The sequence below is a fragment of the Kalmanozyma brasiliensis genome (assembly GCF_000497045.1).
Source record: "Kalmanozyma brasiliensis GHG001 unplaced genomic scaffold PSEUBRA_SCAF3, whole genome shotgun sequence".
Taxonomy (NCBI): Eukaryota; Fungi; Basidiomycota; class Ustilaginomycetes; order Ustilaginales; genus Kalmanozyma; species Kalmanozyma brasiliensis.
The window spans coordinates 1,175,400-1,192,981 of record NW_015961970.1 but is presented as its reverse complement, the minus strand read 5'-3'; the positions used below and the strand labels follow the sequence as shown (position 1 = coordinate 1,192,981).

General features: G+C 59.0%; 5 protein-coding genes across 5 annotated transcripts; all 5 read right to left on the bottom strand.

Moving 5' to 3' along the window:
- Positions 1-216: 216 nt before the first annotated feature.
- On the bottom strand, positions 217-6,774 carry PSEUBRA_004304 (SANT domain protein; the record flags this gene model as incomplete). The annotated part of the gene is made up of 2 exons (XM_059465270.1): positions 217-6,462; positions 6,550-6,774. The coding sequence occupies 2 exons, from the start codon at positions 6,772-6,774 to the stop codon at positions 217-219; spliced, it is 6,471 nt and encodes a 2,156-aa protein (XP_059320533.1).
- Positions 6,775-7,609: 835 nt separating this feature from the next.
- On the bottom strand, positions 7,610-8,154 carry PSEUBRA_004303 (Ubiquitin-conjugating enzyme, E2; the record flags this gene model as incomplete). The annotated part of the gene is made up of 2 exons (XM_016437836.1): positions 7,610-7,622; positions 7,724-8,154. The coding sequence occupies 2 exons, from the start codon at positions 8,152-8,154 to the stop codon at positions 7,610-7,612; spliced, it is 444 nt and encodes a 147-aa protein (XP_016291396.1).
- A 1,616-nt stretch (positions 8,155-9,770) lies between these two features.
- Positions 9,771-10,049, bottom strand: PSEUBRA_004302 (uncharacterized protein; the record flags this gene model as incomplete). The annotated part of the gene is made up of 1 exon (XM_016437832.1): positions 9,771-10,049. The coding sequence occupies one exon, from the start codon at positions 10,047-10,049 to the stop codon at positions 9,771-9,773; it is 279 nt and encodes a 92-aa protein (XP_016291395.1).
- A 2,126-nt stretch (positions 10,050-12,175) lies between these two features.
- Positions 12,176-15,574, bottom strand: PSEUBRA_004301 (uncharacterized protein; the record flags this gene model as incomplete). The annotated part of the gene is made up of 1 exon (XM_016437838.2): positions 12,176-15,574. The coding sequence occupies one exon, from the start codon at positions 15,572-15,574 to the stop codon at positions 12,176-12,178; it is 3,399 nt and encodes a 1,132-aa protein (XP_016291394.2).
- A 966-nt stretch (positions 15,575-16,540) lies between these two features.
- PSEUBRA_004300 (Glycosyl transferase, family 28, C-terminal) lies at positions 16,541-17,404 on the bottom strand (the record flags this gene model as incomplete). Its single annotated transcript, XM_016437830.2, has 1 exon — positions 16,541-17,404. The coding sequence occupies one exon, from the start codon at positions 17,402-17,404 to the stop codon at positions 16,541-16,543; it is 864 nt and encodes a 287-aa protein (XP_016291393.2).
- Between the last annotated feature and the right edge of the window lie 178 nt (positions 17,405-17,582).

The following is a 17,582-nucleotide window of genomic DNA, read 5'->3' as shown; positions in this document are numbered from 1 at the left end:
TTGCTGCGCACAGAGACGCGTCCAAGCGCTCCTGCTCAGCCCCACCTTTCTTCAAGAGCACGCCCTCTCGCAAGTCGCAATCACAATCACAAGCGACGGTAGATACGTTGCGGTTCCATCAGCTTGCTATTGATACATGAATCCAATGACGGTCGATAGAAGTACAAGTAGGAATACAATTGTGAAATGCTGATGCTGGTCCCTTCAGCGCCTCGTCTACTCGGGAGTGCGGCTCGACGGTCCCTGATCGTGGCCTCGCGGGCGATGTGGATAGGGCCAGTATCTCGCCTCTTCGCCCGTACCTGCTGGCCGCGATCCAGCACCGAGAGCGCTGCGCCCGGATGCTGGGAACGTGCCCAAGATGGGCGGCAACGAACGTCCTGCTGCTCCCAAAGACGGCAGGTGCGGCGCACCCGGCTTTCCACCACTCGCCGAAAGCGAAGGCAAGGAGGGTCGGGGCAGACTTTGCGAAGGGAAGCTCGAGTAAGGGCTGTTCGACGATCGATAGGCGCTGGCGGTAGAGTAGCCACCCGTCGAAGAGGACGAGAGGTGAGCTGCGCTCGAGCCAGCGGACGTGGGTCCAGGAGACTGCGAGTAGCCCCGCCAACGTTGCTCGTACGCTGGTCGCTCGGACGTCGATGGCAACGGCGCCGTGAGTGGTCCGTTGGTAGGTCTGTTCCTCGAGGCGAGGGCAGCAGACGCTGCCGTGGTGCTCGCGTACACGCTCCCGACGCCAGTTGTTGGGTAACGGCTGTAGCCGTGACTCGTGCCAAAGTGGGCGCCAGTCGGTGAGATCTGCTCCCCACTGACGGCACGACGCTGCTCGCCAGGCACGGAAGGCGGCATGCTGTGCGACTCGTGTTCGCGAGATCGACCCGATGCGCCGTACATGTTGTATCCAGCACGGTCGCGTTCACGATCACGTTCGCGCTCCGCTTCGACATCATCGCTCGAAGACAGGTGGCTGTGCATGGGCGGTGCCGACCTGGCGACGTGACCGGCGCTAGAGACGCTGCTGGGTGGCATCGAGTAGCGCGAGGCGGCCGAGCTGCGATCAGCCGGATGGGTCGGCGGCGCCATAGCTGCGTAGCCTGACGAAGGCATGGGTCGGCGATGTGCGTCATATGGCGAATCGTACATCCAGGGCCTCGAGTCGACCGCGTCATCTCGCGGGTCTCGCCCTTCAGCGGCAGATCTGTGCATATCGAGACGATCGTACGCACGCGCTCTCCCATCGTGATCGTCCCGCATCGTTCGGCCATCGGAAGTGGCGGGACGACCGGTTTCGAGATGGTCGGCAGTGAGCGGTCTCGCATCGAGGTCGCGTCCCTGCCTCGCGTAGAGAGAAGGCGGCACGGAGACGTCTCGGCTGGCGGCTGGATGCGCCGGGTCTCCTCGTTCCGCGTGCCAATCGTGCAGGGAAGATCGTCTCGCGGTCCGGTGGCTAGCCGCATCGGCTGAGTCGTTGAGCAGCGAGTTGATCTGCAAGCCGCGTCGAGGGGCGACCGCCTCGGGCGATTCGTCCCGCATCTTGGCATCCATCGCATCGCCTTGGAAAGAAGAGATGCCAGGCGGCGGAGGAAGATGGGTCGTTCCAGGAACAGCTTCGTTGCCAAAGCCGGGCGCCGACAATGCCAGAGCTGGCACGCTTCCTGCTGCAGAGGGCAGTGATGGTACGGCAGAAGCAGAATTGCTGGCAAAGCGTTGACGCACAAAGGCCAGCGCCGCGGCTTCTCTTTCTTCCAAGGGAGCGTCGGCGTGGCTGCGAGCGAGCGCTGCGGCTTCGGCAAAGTCGACCTCGTCTTCGTTTCGTGCGAAGTAGTTGCGTGCCTGCGCGGTCGACTTTTGCGCCAAAGTGGAGGACACGACTTCCCATCGAGGTCCGTGTGTCACGAGCGCACGAAGGAACTCGTATCGCTCAGCCACGGACCAGTAAGAGGAGGTAGGCTGCTTTCCGCGGCCCTTGCCTCCTCCCACGTCCGCGCCTCCTTCCTCGCCCGGAACGGATGTCTTGCTACGACGCTTCTTGCCGGCCTTCCGACCATCTGCATCCACTTCGCCTGGCACTCCGTCCGCGGCGGTGTTTGTCTCGCCGGTAGCAGGACCGCCAAATAGGCCTGCGAGCGCTTCGGCAGCAGCAAGGTCGCTGTCCTCCATCCCAGCCTTGAGTTCTGCGGAGTGAGCTGCGGGTGGCGCAGACGCGGAAGTGATCTCGTCGCTGCCCTCAGCTTTGACACTTGCCGGAGCCGCCGAAGAGGATTCCTCCACCGTCGTAAGATCCTTCTTGCCACCGCTCTTTGACTTGCGCGACTTTTCCGTCGCGCTGGCGCTGTCGGACTTGGCGCGCTTCGACTTGGGCCCAGATTTGCGCTTGTCGGACTTGGCATCTACGCCCTTGGTGTCGGACTCACCCTGATCAGCGGTGCGTTTGCGGCCCGCTGCGACTTCCTCGGAGTTGCCTTCGACGATCGCTGGAACCATGCGAGCGCGACCGCCCCTGCGGCCATTGCTTGGGATGGGAACGTCGGCCAGTGACGCGGATGGATCGACCGCCTCGACGGGCGAACGCATACCAGATCCGTCCTCGACATCGTCGGCCTCTTCGCCCTTCGCAGACTTCAGATCGGCCATCAGTGCGCTGCCCTTGGCCTTCTTGGGCTTGACGCGGGCCTTGCGCTTCCTCTCCCTGTTCCTGGCAGCGGCCAGAGCCTTGAAGTCGTTGCCGGGCACCTTCTTGTTGAGGTAGTAGTAGCGCACGCATTGAGCCGGTGTTTTGTGTGGGAGAGCTTGTGCGATTCTGCCGAATTGCTTGGGCCACAAGGCATAGCGGCGCGCAAAGATGGCCTTTTCCTCCTCCGACCAGACATCAGGGTCAAATTCGTCCAGGTAGAAGGCGAGTGGATCCGCGACATGTCCATTCAGATCGTCGTATCGCAGCTTGGTGAGCTGGTCTGAGTCGACATTGATGGCCATGTCCGGTGCGGTCGCGGTGGTGCGCGCAGCTCGCATGTTCGGGTCCTGCATGTCGGCATTCTCCAAGCTGGCGAGGATCTCGAGGAATTCGGCCTCCGACCGAACGGCATCCCCGAAGCCAGCGAATCCGCCTGTCTGAGCGCTGCGACGGTTAGCTCGACCTGTGGTCAGCGAGGCACTGAGTAAACTGCCTCCACCGCCGCCGCCGCCACCACCGGGAGACGGCTCTTCGACGCCAAAGACGCCAGGTGTACCTGCGGGCGTGTTGGCCGGCGGTCTGCGAAGCAATTCGCGACGCTCGGCGCTACGATCCAGTCGTTGGCAATGCAGCTTCCACTCTTCGTTGATGCTACGATAGCTTTTCTTGAGGCTTTCGATCTTTGCGTTGAGACGCTTCTTGCGGTCCAGCAACTGAGGAAACAGTTGGGCTTTGATACGCTCCGCCTGCTTGTCGTCCTCTTCGAGCCACAGAGGCTGGTCAGAGCTGACAAGGAGCGGAATTCCGTAGATCTTGGCTTTGAGAACGTCCATTGTCGTCCTTTGTGACACGATCTGGTTTTCTTTCAGGATCCTCTTCCAGTCGTCTTTGAGTATCTTGTCCTCTGCGATGTGATGACGAAGAGCGAAGTGGATCGCTTTATCCATTTGCTCCTGAGTGGAGGGCGTCATCAGAGGTGGCTCGATGTCTCTGTCGGTATCGTCGATCTCGGCGATGCGCAGGGAGGGCTCTTCCCCGTCCGGTGCAGGCATCTCAACTTCCTCGATTCTGGCCGTCTCCTGTTCTGCGAGTGCTCGAGCTTCTTTGTCGTCGCCATAGTCGACGTGGGGCAGTGTGATCTCTTGTGTCTGCGCTTGGACGTCGATGCTGGCGGTGACATGGGGCCCCGAGACCTGGACCTGCGAGGAAAATGATGGCGGCAGACTGGCCTCGACTACTTGAGGCTCTGACACAGGGACGACGGCCGAAGCGGCTTCGACAACGCTCGCTGCGTCAGCGTCAGCGGCCCGGCCTGGCTCATCGATTGGGCCCTCGATCTTGCTGTCTTGCTCCACCGGGAGATCGCTCGAAATTGTCTCGACTGAAGCCTCTGTCATCGAAGCGTCGCCGACCTGAGCCGGCTGCTCTTCTTCTGTCTTGACTTTAAGTTCGGCAGACGAAGGCGCGGGCTCAGTTGTGCCGGGATTTACGGGTCCATTTGCGCTTTCTAGAGGCTTGACGGGCGTCTCGTCGACGACCGTACTCTTTTCAGCCGCTTCCATCGGCGCTTCTGGCGCGGAGCTCTCGACGGGAGTCTGGTCCACTGACTCCATCTCAACGTCATCTTCTGGTCTAGCATCTGCAGCTTCACTCGGCTTGTCGACTGGTTGCTCGCCGGTGATGCCATCAGCAGCACTGCTAGCCGGAATCTGCGTAACGTCGGGCACCATGCCCTCTGCAGTGGCGCTGACCGTGGATATGCCCTCTATGTCAAGGTCCGCCTCTGCCTCGACCGGAGTAGGCGGAGCGACAGCTAAATCGGTTGCACCGGCGTCTGCCTTTGCCGGCTGCTCCTGCGCCTGCTCTTGCTGCTGCGCAGCATCCGGCATCTCGACATCGGCAGTAGCTCCGTCAGATTGCTTGCCTGTATCCAGGTCCGCCGAAGCAGGCGCCTGCACAGCTGCTGCTGATTGTTCGGTTGCTTTGACGCGAGCATCCTGAAGCTCGGACACAGCAGTGGAGACCAATTCGTTGGTGACGCACGGCACGGATTCGTGCATGGCCGTTGACGCTCTGGCGTCCTCGGTCTTGGAGTCGTCTGCGATTGTTGTGGGCAGCTGCGTTGCTTGGGCATCGCTTTGCTGATTGACCTGAGATTGCGTCACTTCGTCAGCCTGGCTCTGCATGGGCTCGTCTTGAATGTGCGAGGAGGCTGTTTCGCTCGGTACGCCCACATTAGTGATTTCCGTTGAGCTTGGTAGCGTCTCTACTGCTGTATGACTGGCGTCCTCCTTCGACGGAGCTTGTGCTAGCGGGGCTGCACTGGCGTTGACCTGCTCCGCATCGCCGCTTGCTTTGCCGGACAGCTGTGCCTCGTTCGTTTCGGGCTGCGACGGAAGGCCATCTTGTGACTCAGGCTGTGGAACTTCAATGTCCGCCGGCGACGGATCTGCCGGAGCCTCCGCGACTGCCGGAACTTGGTGTCCTGGTGTATCCTCGTCCTGATTCTTGGTAGGCTTCTCGTTCGGTTGCGCAAGCTCGACGGTGCCACTCCCCCCAGCGCTTGGCGGAGATATTTCTGCAGTAGAGATGTTGTCGCCTAGGGTCTGCTCGGTGGTGAGTTGCGTTGCTGCTGCTGAAGGCCCTGCGGTAGATCCTGCGTTGTCCTGTTTTGCTGACTCTGCTGCAACTTGTTCGGAGACACCGTCACTCTGAGCCTCTGACGCACGCACCCTTGCAGCTGGATCTTCCGCCTTTGCGTCTTGTGCGCCTGACGCAGCTGATGGGGCAAGCGGAGCGACCTCGCTTGGTAGTGGCGCCGCTGCCTCTGCCTCCTCTCTGTTGCCCTCGTTGGTCTGAAGCGTTGGTTGCGGAGACACATCCCTGCTCGTGACCTCGCCTTTCTCGGCGGCGAGATCGGATGCGACCGGCTTGGTGCCGGCTTCCGGAGGCGTGGTGTTAGAGCGGGACGTAGACTGACGCTGTGACGTGTCGGAGCGGGCATCTTCGGATGCTGGACCACGAATGGAGGCATCTGTCGGTTTGCCCCATTGTCGCATCCCACCAGAAGCCCGACCCGAGCTCGGTTCCCGTGCGGGAGGGTCTCGCTCGCTCACACGATCGCGATCCCTGTCTCTGGATCGATCGGAGTCAAAGTCGCGGTCTCTGCCGAGGTTGGCGGAGGGCGATGCAGCCCGTCGGTCGGCATAATCGCGGGCCTCATATCCGTACTTGCTGGTTGCTGAGACTGGATATGGTGCATACGAGTCGCTCGCTTCGTAGACGGAGGGAGGTGCACCTCTCTCGCGAGATGGCCAGTCGCGACGCTTGTCCACGGTGTCTCGATACGATTCCCTCTCGCGCTCCCAGTCTCTGTCCCTGTCGCCATCGCGGTACGAGTCCCAGTCTCTATCTCTTCCTCGTTCGCGGTCACGATTTGCACCGGGGCGGTACGTGTCAGATCCTCGAGGTGTCGGCGTGCCGGATGACGCAGGATACCAGCTGCGCGCGTTGTCTGCTCGATGTGCTGATCCGGCGAAACTGGTACGGGAACCCGATGCATATGGCTCTGGCCGAGCGGCATCGCGGTCTCTTGGTGGGTATGCATATGCCGAAGCTGCTGCGCCATACGAGGATCCGGCATCTGCAGGGTGCCCAAACCTGGAGCGCGGTGGGGCATAGGATGAAGACGGGCCTGGTGAAGCGTCATGGTATCGGTCGCGGTCGGAGGAAGTGTGTCTTGGAGATGAATGGCCATTCTTGGTGGTGCTGGATGGGGCAGTGCTGACCGTCTTCTTGGAGGAAGCATCCGAAAGCGGCATGAGGCGATCAGCAAGTGGAATCGCACGCTCGTCAGTATGGGGACGAGGCTGGCTCACCTTGGAGTGGATGCCGTCATCTTCGTCAATCTGACCCTCCTCGTCTACTTTGAGCATTCCCTCCTCTTCCTCGTCGTCATCGTTGACTGCTTGCCGAGAGCCACTACGGATGCTGAAGTCGTTAGACTTGTCTCCGCCATGTTCTGGTGTAGATTTTGGCTGCCCAGTCACAGCTATTGAGCTGACGGGAAGATCGGCAGCCTGAGCCGAGTCCTTTGCGTCCATACTGAGCACGCCGGAGGAAAGACGAGTATGCAGTTTTCAGAGCATCCCGCGGTGGTTGCTTGGGTCGGCTTGCAGAAAGTAGAAACGGTCTGCCTTTCGATCGTTGGTGGAGGTTGCGCCTGTTCGGAGCCGAAAGTCCTGGTGCTGGATATGGTCGGTCTCAACTGGCTGCGCTGGGTATATGGGAAGAAGGAAGGGTCGGATGGATGGTTGGCTGAGTAGAAGGAGCTTGGAAAGGGTCTTGGGAGTCATTCACTCAGCCAATCCTCCAAAACCTCGAATTGGAATTGGCGTCAAGTGCAAATTTTCGGAGCCGATACTTCAGGAACGCTTTCGCTGCTGCTCCCCTCACACGAGACTGTTCGACTCTTCTCAAGAGCAGACGCTCAACGGTCCACACACTCATAGGCATCCGCTGTGGCGGGGCGAGCTCTGGCAAGCTCGAACGTCGAGTGATGCGATTGTCAGGAGTTGCGAATGAGAGGGACAAGATCTCATTGTCTTATGCAGTCGCCGTTTCAAGCGCCGTTCATGCATGGGCGTTGGAGCTGAACAGGTTCTCAAAACTCACAGGCACGCTCACCGTTCTGCCTGCGACGTTGCCGAAACAGCTTGATGAGAGTCCATCAAGCAGCAGTCAGCTGCTGTGAACGTCATTGGGTCCTCCAATTCGCCGACCTCCTGACAAGGAGATTGGCACACAGCGCGCTTTGAATGCGCTTCCGTTCTGATTGTTGCACGATGAATTGCTGGAGCATGCTGCGGACACAAGTCTTAGATGCAAGAGGACGAGAATGAAGATCGGAACTTTGCTTTGACGTGATTGTGTGCGTCTTTACATAGCGTATCTGTTGGTGTCAAAGCGAATTCGCAGCAAGGGGATAAGGAAGGGACAAATGGGTCAGTGACGCGTCGGTGAGCTCGAACGTCGGAATGGCTTAGCACTCACTTTCGGGTCCACTCGCGAGCCGTGCTCTCGTATCGTTGACGGTCGGTCTTGTACAAGTTGGCAATCTCGGGTACGAGCGGGTCATCGGGATTTGGGTCCGTGAGCATGGAGCAGATGGAGAGCAGCACCTTGGAGATGGTGAGCGCTGGACTCCACTGGTCCCTGAGAATGTCGAGACAGATGCTGCCGTTGCTGTTGATGTTGGGGTGGTAGATCTTGGTGGAGAACGAAACCTTGGGTGGCTTGAAGGGGTAGTCGGTCGGGAAGGTGATGGAGAGGAAGAAGACACCGCCGGCATAGGGCGAGTCACCGGGACCCATGATTGTCGCTTGCCACTGGAACATGTTGTCACCGGTAGGACCGGCGCTGCAAGAGGAGGGAGGGTCGCGGCCGAGGTCGGCGAGCTCCTTGTTGATCCTTTTCATAGCCATTTTCTGCGTGCGTTGAAAGTCGTAACATGCAATGGTGGAGGACAGACGAACAAGTGCGGAAAGGTGACATGCAGCGTGGAGGCAAGGCGAGAAAAGAGAATACGGTCAGAGAAGTTCTTCTACGCTACACACGCGGAAAGACAGTGGCGGCGACAATCCTTGCAGCAGGGATGATGATGAAACGGCAGGGCTGAGCATAGCCTGTCGATCTTTGACGTATTCATGAGCCTACACGTTATCCTATCCGCCGTAGAGCAGGAAGCGGCAGCTCCGGTCCTTGGAAGCTGGAATCGAGCGTCGATCGGTGGTCATACGGCCTAGCCGAGCTCATCGAAGATGCAAGCCCCCGTCAATTGCTTGTGGAGACAAGTTCTCTGTGACGTTGTCATGCCGTATCGTGCGGTCCGCGATGCTGAGGAAGTGCCCGTGTACTGCTCGATGCAGGTAGTCGTGTGTCCAAATGTATGCTTCCCTGCACGATCCATCGTCGCCTCTGTATGCTGCTGAAGCCACCGCTGACATGAAACTTACTGCGAATGTACCTGCCTGGTCGGCGAATGCGATGTGCTAGACTGGAGTGCTGTTACGAGAGACGGTTCGGACCTAGATGAACAGCGAGATGTTGCAATCGAAGATGCCAGAGACGACAATGAATGCTGATGTTGGTGGTGGTGGAGATAAGGAGAACAACAAACACCGACAAGCAAAACTGACACGGCCCAGACGATGTGGACTTTCATTGCGGCGCAGCAAAGACACACACACACGCCTCCCGCACAGTCGAGAAAGAGACTGGCTCTGCTGACTGGGAATTTCTGTTGTTCTCGAGCCACTCACACACACAAAGCCAGCAGCAGCGGCTGTGCTTTGTCTCTTCGGCCAGACTCGATCTCTTGGCTCTCTGCAGTCCACTTCTCACTCTGCCGTTCGTAATCACTGCTCCTCTGGTAAAGTCACAACCTCTTTGTTCTTTTTCAATTCATCCAGCGCTGCCGATTTGAAAAAGAACGGCTTCGAGCGCTGAAGAAGCGTCAGCTCCAGCTCGACTTCCGCTGCGCAGTCACAATTTTAGCGACAATTCTCGACTGTTACATCTTTGTCTGTCAGCTCTCACAATGGCCTTCGAACGCGGCTGTCGGCCGGTTCGAGCCTTGAGCTATCGAGGAACGCCCCTCCTCGTGGCCACTGCTGACGGCTGCCTTGACTTCCTCGACACCCCCTCCGCCACAACGCCGTGATATTGACGCCGTCTATGCCCGCTTTCTGCCACATGGGCTTCAGAGATCCTTGTTCGCGGGCAGACAGGTTCGACTTAGAAGTTCCTCACCGTCCTTTGGCTCGTAGATGGTCTTGGACCGTGCTGTCATTCCGCATCCTCTGAAGATGCTTCTTCGGCACTGAGTCTGTCACGAAAAGGAAGACTTGATCGACATCATTCACAAAACCAGGCCAGAGCCTTCGATGTTGCGTTTTGGTGTTTGTGATTACACGAAGCAAAGAGTATACAGGTACAAGTACAAATGGAGCCTCTCAGGGAGAGCTATAAATGCTAATGCGATGGGAACGACGATGCATGGGGCAAAAGAGGGTGTGTTTGTGCTTGGCTCTGGGCTTGTTTAGCAGCCGGCAAGGTCCTTGGCGTCGCGGTTGCGAGCCGCGCGGTTGACCCAGTTGGGCTCGCGAGCAGCGGGCATGGGCGCCGAGGCGTCGAGAAGCACCTGGAGGCGGTTCTTGGACCAGAGGCGGCCGTCAAGGTTGCGCATGGTGGTGGTGGCCTTGAGGGCAGTGACGGCCGAGGTCTTGAGACCAGCAGTGGTAGCGGTGGAAGCAACGGCGGCGGCGCCAGCAGTGGGGCGCGCAAGAGCGGCGGAGAGGCGGACGGCGGAAGCGAACATTATGATAGAGGTGTCTTAGGGTAAGAACGCTGGAGGTTGAGTTTAGGTGAGGATGCGATTGCGGATGAGCAGGTTTGATGGGAACGGAATGGATCCACGATAGTCCAAACGAAGTATATATGCCTTTGCGGCTTACAGCTCTCGTCAGAAGTTGATGAGGGTACCGGTGCTGCTAGGCGGCATGGACTCGTGAGAAGCACGGTGGGGCATTCCAGCACAGGCAGCAAGAACTTCATACGAAGCGGTCTCATTTGGCGGTGGGGACTGCGCATTACGCCCCGGTGCTGGTGCTCCCACCTTCATCTGGGCTGCAGCACAATGCTTCGATGGATGGGGCAGCGGAGTGCCAAAAACGGACTCTCACGAGGAGAAAGGGCGAGTGGCCCGGTAGAATCCATGCTCCATCAGCAGCGACTTTGCGATCTGGCTCAGATTAGGCGAGACGAGTTTGTTCCTTGATTGCGGATGGGGGGATCAGGGGGAGGACGTACCGTTAGCTGCTGACGCTGCTTGGTGACGCTCTCGATGCGAGTGTAGACAGTCTCACGAGCGTGCACCCTGCTTTTTTGCTGTGTGAGCGAGAGGTATCCGAGCTGCAAGCTTCAACTTTCGATGACGGCACTGAGCAGTGGATGCCCTCTTGACACATTCACATGCCCTCTGCCCTTCGCTCGGCTCGCAAGACTGCGATTTCACCCAATTTGGATCGGAAATTTAGCTCGACCTTTTTTTCTCCTTGCGCTGCTGATGAAACGCCCGCCGCTTGGTTTGGTCACGCCGGTTTGGGTCCTCTCGTCCAGTAGCGCGCTTGATCGCGATCAGGAAAGTTGATACTCAGCCTGAAGACTGCCATTGTGAGCGGGTAAGCGATCAAAGACATGATCCTCCGTCAACCGCCCAATTTTTTTTTTGGCGCGCACCACCATTCTCATCACGACCCGCGTCGTGCTATCATGCCCCGTCGGAGCCGCCTCCCGAGCCTTGGGATCCCACACAACGAAGGCGTGCATCTTATGCGCGGCCTTGCAGGTCCTTGCTTTCATTGTCTGCCCTAACTGATCTTTTGTCAATGGCGTTCTTGTCTACTAAGTTTCGTCTATGCGCGCTTATAAGGCTTACGCCGTACTATAGGCTGGACTGGACACACTAGCTGCCGTTGATTAGTGTCTTCCCACAGGAGCCAGGCAGGGCACGGCCGCGGGAGAAAGCCAGCCAGCGAGCGTACATGTGCATAGATGAGCCCTCTTTCCTCCGCCGCACCCTTGAGCTTAAACGACCCCTGTCGATACTGCGCGATCCTGTCCGGCCCGGACGACGGTGTTGATGGCCCAATACGATCATCTCGGCTGGTCATAGATTAGCCTCTTCAACTCGGCATACCTCGCCAAAATGGGTTAGCTCCCATCGGCGCGTCTGCAATGCACCCTAGCCGAGCTGGACCAGCGGGCGAGCGGGTGTGGGGAAATTTCTCGCTACCTCTTCCCACGCTGACTGTTGTGCACGGTCGATTATCAATCTCTTGATCGCACTTCCCAAGCGGGGCATCGTCAGCGGGTCGATCGCGAGCACGGATGAGTGAGGTCTTCGCGTAAAGCACCTTCGAGATGCAAAACGCGGTTCTGGTCCGCACAACGACGTAATCGTTCGCGGCTCGTCCTTTCCCCGCGCGTCCAGACCCCCTCATATCCGGGGTTCAGGCTTTTGAGTGTCCAAAGAAATGCCCGTCCCCACGAGCGGAACCCTCGCTGACATGCCAAGAACCATCTCCCCGCAACCGGAGACTTTTTGGGCTCGACGTCGTTTCACAAACGCCCCTGGCAGTCAGCGAGCGCTGTTGGGGCGAGGCTGATGTTGACCGGGCCTAGACCAAACAGGTCGTGACTCTCTCTGCTCACACGATGGCCGTGCTCGGTCATCAAGCAAGCAGTCGGCAATGGGACAAGAATAAAGCTGATCATGTGAACAAAAGTGCTATGCGATGCAAACGTTGTTAGTTCGTGACAAGAGATATGTAGCATCCATCAAGGTGATTAGGATCTTAAGAAAGAGCAGCGCACCATGTGAGACTGCAAAGTTGATGTGGTCCAGCTGATCGGGCGAAAGCGCGTCGGAAGTGTCTCCTGCCCCTAGAACTGTAGGAACTTGGGCCACTCAAAGGAGCGATTCCATCTCTGCTCCTCGTCGGATCCCTCTCCGGCTGTCTGGCCCTCCGGAGCAGCCTCCAGATCGGCAGCGCGATCCGGTCCTCTGAATGTCGTATCGAGGTCGTCCCAATGGTGTGAAGCCTCCTGGGGATACGGAGCTGTCGGAGCGTCATCCCTTGGCCCCTGAGGATGCTGTTGAGGTCGAACCAGTGCTTCAGCGGCCTGTTGCGATGCGCTGACGACTCTCGGTGACGGTCTCCAACCCCCAGATGTTGGACTGCCTCCCGCGTCGCCTTCCAGCGAGCCGAAGGGATCCATCGACTCGTCGCGCTCTCGCAAGCTGTCGAGTCGGCTCAGCCCCTCGCTTGGCCTCTTGCGCTCCTCCACTGAGTTGCTGCCATTGGTCGCGCGACTACTGGCAAAGTGCGACACCTCATCCGACATGATGCTTGCCGACTCGCCGCTCCTAGTCGCGTTGTCGGTCGCTACGGAATCGTCGCCCGCAACAGCACGCGAGCTTGGCGCGTCGTTGCTAGGGTTGTAGCTGGCAGCGCCGGTGGAGATGCTTCTCTCGCTAGCGCCACCGGTGCGGGTAGATCGGGACGAGCTGGCCTGCGCGGCAGCGCTGAGGCTGTCCATATCGCTCGTGGTGCGTCGGCCGCTAAACGCAGACTGGCTCGCGGAGTAGCCGGCTCGAGAACGACTCGACAGGCTCGGCCTAGAGGCACCCCGCTCTCCACTGCTCCCTGAACCATGACCTACCGCTGAAGGACCATACACGCTCGCATTGTGGCTCCTTACTACCGGCGCCATACCTGTCTCGCTCGTCTCCACTCGAGAGCCATGCCGTTGGTGCACCAGCCGACTCGAGTCTTCAGACGGCCGCTGGGCGTGATCGTAGCTCAACCGCGGATCGGGTTCATCCACATCGCCCAAAGAGGAAGGCGCTTGGTGGTCCTGCGAGGCTGCAGGCACCCAGGCGAACTGTCCCATTGTCAGACGCCGCCATCCTGCTGCGACACCGCCAAGCACGCCGGCACTTGCAGCTGACGTCTCTGGCAGTTGGGCGCCTTGACGACCGTCTGACGCGGGTCTTGCCTCCGGTGAGTTGGACGGGATTGTGTGTTCCGGCGAATCGGGTGGGGTGACAAACAGACTTCGCGCCTCGGACATGGGTGTCTTGAACACCTCTCCCGCGCTTGATGGTCTGGAGGAAGTGGGTCGGGAATGCATCGCGTACTTCGGCAGGTCGGCTGCTGGAGTCTCACCGCGAGGCTCGTATACGGGCAAAGGGGAGACAGCGCGCCTTGACCCTGAGGAGGCGCCCAATGACCCGTACAGCCCGCTTGATCCTTGCTGTGGCGAGCCGCTCTCGCTCCTCTCGCCCAGCTCGCCGACACTGCGGATAGTGGCAAGGCGTGTCGGATGCGGAGCCGAAGTACCGCCAAGTACCGGGTGGGCAGGCGTCGATGTGTCGTTAGACGACTCGTCCTCGGGGCTCGACCGATAGTTGGGACCCAACAGCGTGCTGCCCGTCGAAATGAAGCGGCTGTATCGTTCCGGATCCGTCGATCGCAGATGGGACAGCTCGTCGGCGGACATCTCGGACATGTGGGATCCTCGTACGTTGCGATGGGAGTAGGTGCTTCCGTCGCTCTCCCTGTGGCCCGCTGCGAGCGCCCCCAGCCCACCTACACCGAGGAGCGCGGCGTCCATCCCACCACAGGAGGTGTTGCTATCCGTTGTTCCTGCAGAGCCTCGACTTGCCAAGCCTGGCCTGGCAGAAGGGGGCGAGCTTCGTGAGGGCTCCACGTTCCTCATAGTCTGACTCGTAGGTGAACTCCTCGATGCCCTCGGAGGCGGCGGCAGACTCCTCCCGCTTCCACTCGGCGTCACCCCACTGTTGCTACTACTGATCGCGGGTCGTTGCGTATGTGAGCTGCTCGTACCGCTCCCTGAGGCGGAATATGCGTCCGATGGTGGACGCGATCCGCCCCGTGCGCCTCCGACAAGCACCGCCGGCGTAGGGGCAAATATCCGTCTCTTCCCCTCACGCATCTCGAATCCAGACCCATAGGTACTGTCGGGCGATGTAAACGACATGAGTCCCTGCCGTTCTGCAGTGAGATCGCCAGCGTCATCCTCGCTGAATGGATCTTCCTCGATCTCCACCCGACCCGTGTTGCGTGGTCGTTTGCGACCGAAGACGGCGCCTATCGCTGCTGCGCCTGCAGCTGCAAGGCCTGCGAAAGCGCCCGTCCTGTTGGGAGAGGAAGGAGTGATGCTCGCAGTTGGATAATGCTCGCGGTTTCGGGACCGGCGTGAGGTGCTGCTGGCTTGTCGGTCACCTTTCCTTCTTCCACCGACGACGAAGAATCCGGATCCAGCACCAGCCGTCGTTAGGTGGTCATCCCTCCAGTCGTCGCCGGTCAGCCTTCCTGGGGCAGCGGTCCCAGCACCGATGGCAGCATAGTTGCCACGAGCTCCACCGGCGGCGCCTACGCCGCCCGTCGCCGCGCCAAGTATCGCCTCTTCTTGCCGCCTCTTTCGTCGACGACGCAGGCAGAGCAAAAGCAAAAGGAGAAGCAGGAGGGCGAAAAGTGCGCCGAGAACGATGCCGGCTATTTGACCGCCAGACAAGCTGTTGGAAGAAAGAATCTGAGTGTTTGGTGTGCCAGCTGCGGTGGCGGAGGGATCGCTGTTTGTGGCGGTTCCAGTCTTTGAAGTTGGGTCTGTCGCTGAGGAGGTGCCGGTGCCGTTGATTGTGGTCGGCGAGGTGCCGGAGAGCGTGGTAGAGGTCGGTGCATTGCTCTGTGATGGTGCTGTCGAGGTGGGTGATGTTGTAGGTGCTGATGCGGCTGTCAGCGAGCCATCTTGGGTTGGCTCGGCTGTTCCCGCGCTTTGTTCTGTCATTAGCGTGGCCGTGTCTGTAGGAGCTGTCGACGCTTCAGCAGGATCTGTTTGTGTAGGCGCCGAAGCTGGAGGAGCTGTCTGAGTGCCTGTTCCTGCCGTAGCTCCATTGTTGAGCGAACTATTCTCACCGCTACCCGCAGTATATGTTGCTGTCTGAGGACCAGCACTAGCCTGTTGTGTTGCGCTCTGCCCGGGCGTCGTATAGAGCGTCCCCAGATCCGGAGCCGGGAATGGCCCCGTATACAGCACTGGAACGTTCACCACCGAGTAGTCCACCGAGGTCGTGGTGCCCTGAACAACATTTACTGTTTGAAAGGGCCCAAAGCTTCCTTGTGGGTCGTAGACTACTTGGGTCAGAGTCGATGTGTAAGCGATGGTGTCTGTTTCGGCCGCAGAGTAAGAGAGCCAGGAGGGCAGGGCTTGGGCGGTTGGACCCGGCCCTGGAGCCTGTTGCGGTAGCGTTGCCATGCCGGCGATTGCAAATGAGGATAGCTTCGCACCTCTGAAAGCAGGCCTGGCTGGATGGAGACCCGGGCTCTAGTCCCGATATGAGGTTCGTACTGGCCGACGACAAGATCCTGATGCAGTTCGAGGAGGAGTCGATGTATGAGTGCCCATGGTAGGTGTGGGTGGCTGACTTCCACGCTGTGGAGCGTGCTGTACACAAAAGTGAGTGCCCGAGAAGATCGATGAGCCATGCGTCTCAAGCCAAGGTAGCTGGCCGAGGAGGCTCATCAGAGAGTCAAATGCAGGGAAGATGAGGAGATGAAGGAAGAAGCTGGCCCAGGTGGGTTCAGACGATGACCAATCTCAGATCGAGTCCGAAGAGCAAACGGTATGCAGAGCGAGCATCTCTTGCATCAATTGACCGTGCGGTCGCGTGCAACACCTAAAGCAATGTCGAGTCCGTTCAAAGGGCTACATCATTCGCAAGAAGCATGTCCCACTGCAGACACTGTTTGCTGCACGCACTGCATTCATGGACCTAAGGCATATCGCAAGCAGACCAACACTGAAACCTTTTTGACATCCGCGGGGCTGAAAATAGGAACCGCCAAACACTTCAGCCCCTGTTCGCGAGGCTCGGTCAAGGGAATAGGAGGCTGTGCGACGCCGAGAGGTCGCTAGTGGGCTTGGATGACGGGCAAAGGGAGCGTTGTAGAGTCTCGATGAACATTTGGAACTGCGCAGAGCTCCTATTGCATGTGATTTTGGCGTCATGCCCACTCAGGGGCGCAACTTGACGTTTCCTCTTAGCCGACCAACACACCGTCATCGGCAAGTTGACGCGTCTTTTATGGGAGCCAGGAACGGGTCGGCCTCTGCAGCCTGCCCCTGAGGCTTCCCGAGACGGCGTTAGCACCGCTTTTGATTGCCTGTCCGAGACTGATTGTGATGAGCACACCGAGGACAGGTCATAATCGACAAGGACCGCTAGAATTGCATCAGGTCATCCACAATCGCTGTGAATCGGGAAGCGTCGAAATCCGGGAACGCCTCGCAGGTCGTTTCTCTCGCTCGAACCACATCTTCGGCAAGGGTCTCTTCCAACCCTACAATGACGAATCTATCCCGGCCCAGTGCTTCTGCAAGCTCCACTTGATGATTGTCCATCAACGACGTGTTCGGCACCACGATCAGCGTTGGCGGTGTCGGTCGCATGCGTAGCGTATCCAGTATCGTTCCTGATCCTGCGTGGCTGATGACAATGTCGGCGGACTGGATGTACGACTTGAGGTCTGGTGCGAACTGAAACAGCTGCAATTCGACACCGTTGGACGTCTCTGCTTCTAGCGATGCGCCTTGCAGAGCAGAGTGGGCGGTGCTGCTGGTGAAGCCTTGCATGGCTTTGGCCTCATTGAGCATGCTATCGAAGATGCTCTTTCCAGTTTCCCTCGGTTCTGCGGATGTGCTATCACCGCTGCGTGGCGCAGCAGCAGTACGAAGGCGTAGACCGGATATTGTGCCTGTCTGACCCGGATCGAGACCGCCGATCTTGGGTCCACTCTGATACACTCTTCGGCCATTGACTACGCGAAGCCCTGGCTCAGGGACGATTTCGCTTCCTTCGTCGGCTGACGCCAGCGCCGAAGACGTCAGGATGTCCGCGATGGACGAGTTGCCATACTGGACCACGAGCTGCACGCGAGGCTCTGTGGATGGTGACTCTTTTGCGAGCTCTGCGATCGCATCGAGGAAGCGTTGCGAGAGAACAGCGTTGATGAGCGAGTCGAAGCGCGTTGTTCCTACCGTCACAAAGATGCTCAGCTTGGCAATTGTCGCTTCGCCGTTGACCATTGTCATGTCTGTCGTTGTCCGATCGTCGGCATCGTGTCCCCGGGTGTGGTGTGGCAGCCGGAAAACAGTGGGTGAGAAGAAAGCTGGGATAGCAATTGCGCACGGACGTGACGGCAATTTCGGCGTCTCGATTTTTGGACCCTGCGTTTCGACCACAAAGGCTGAGTCCATGACTCGT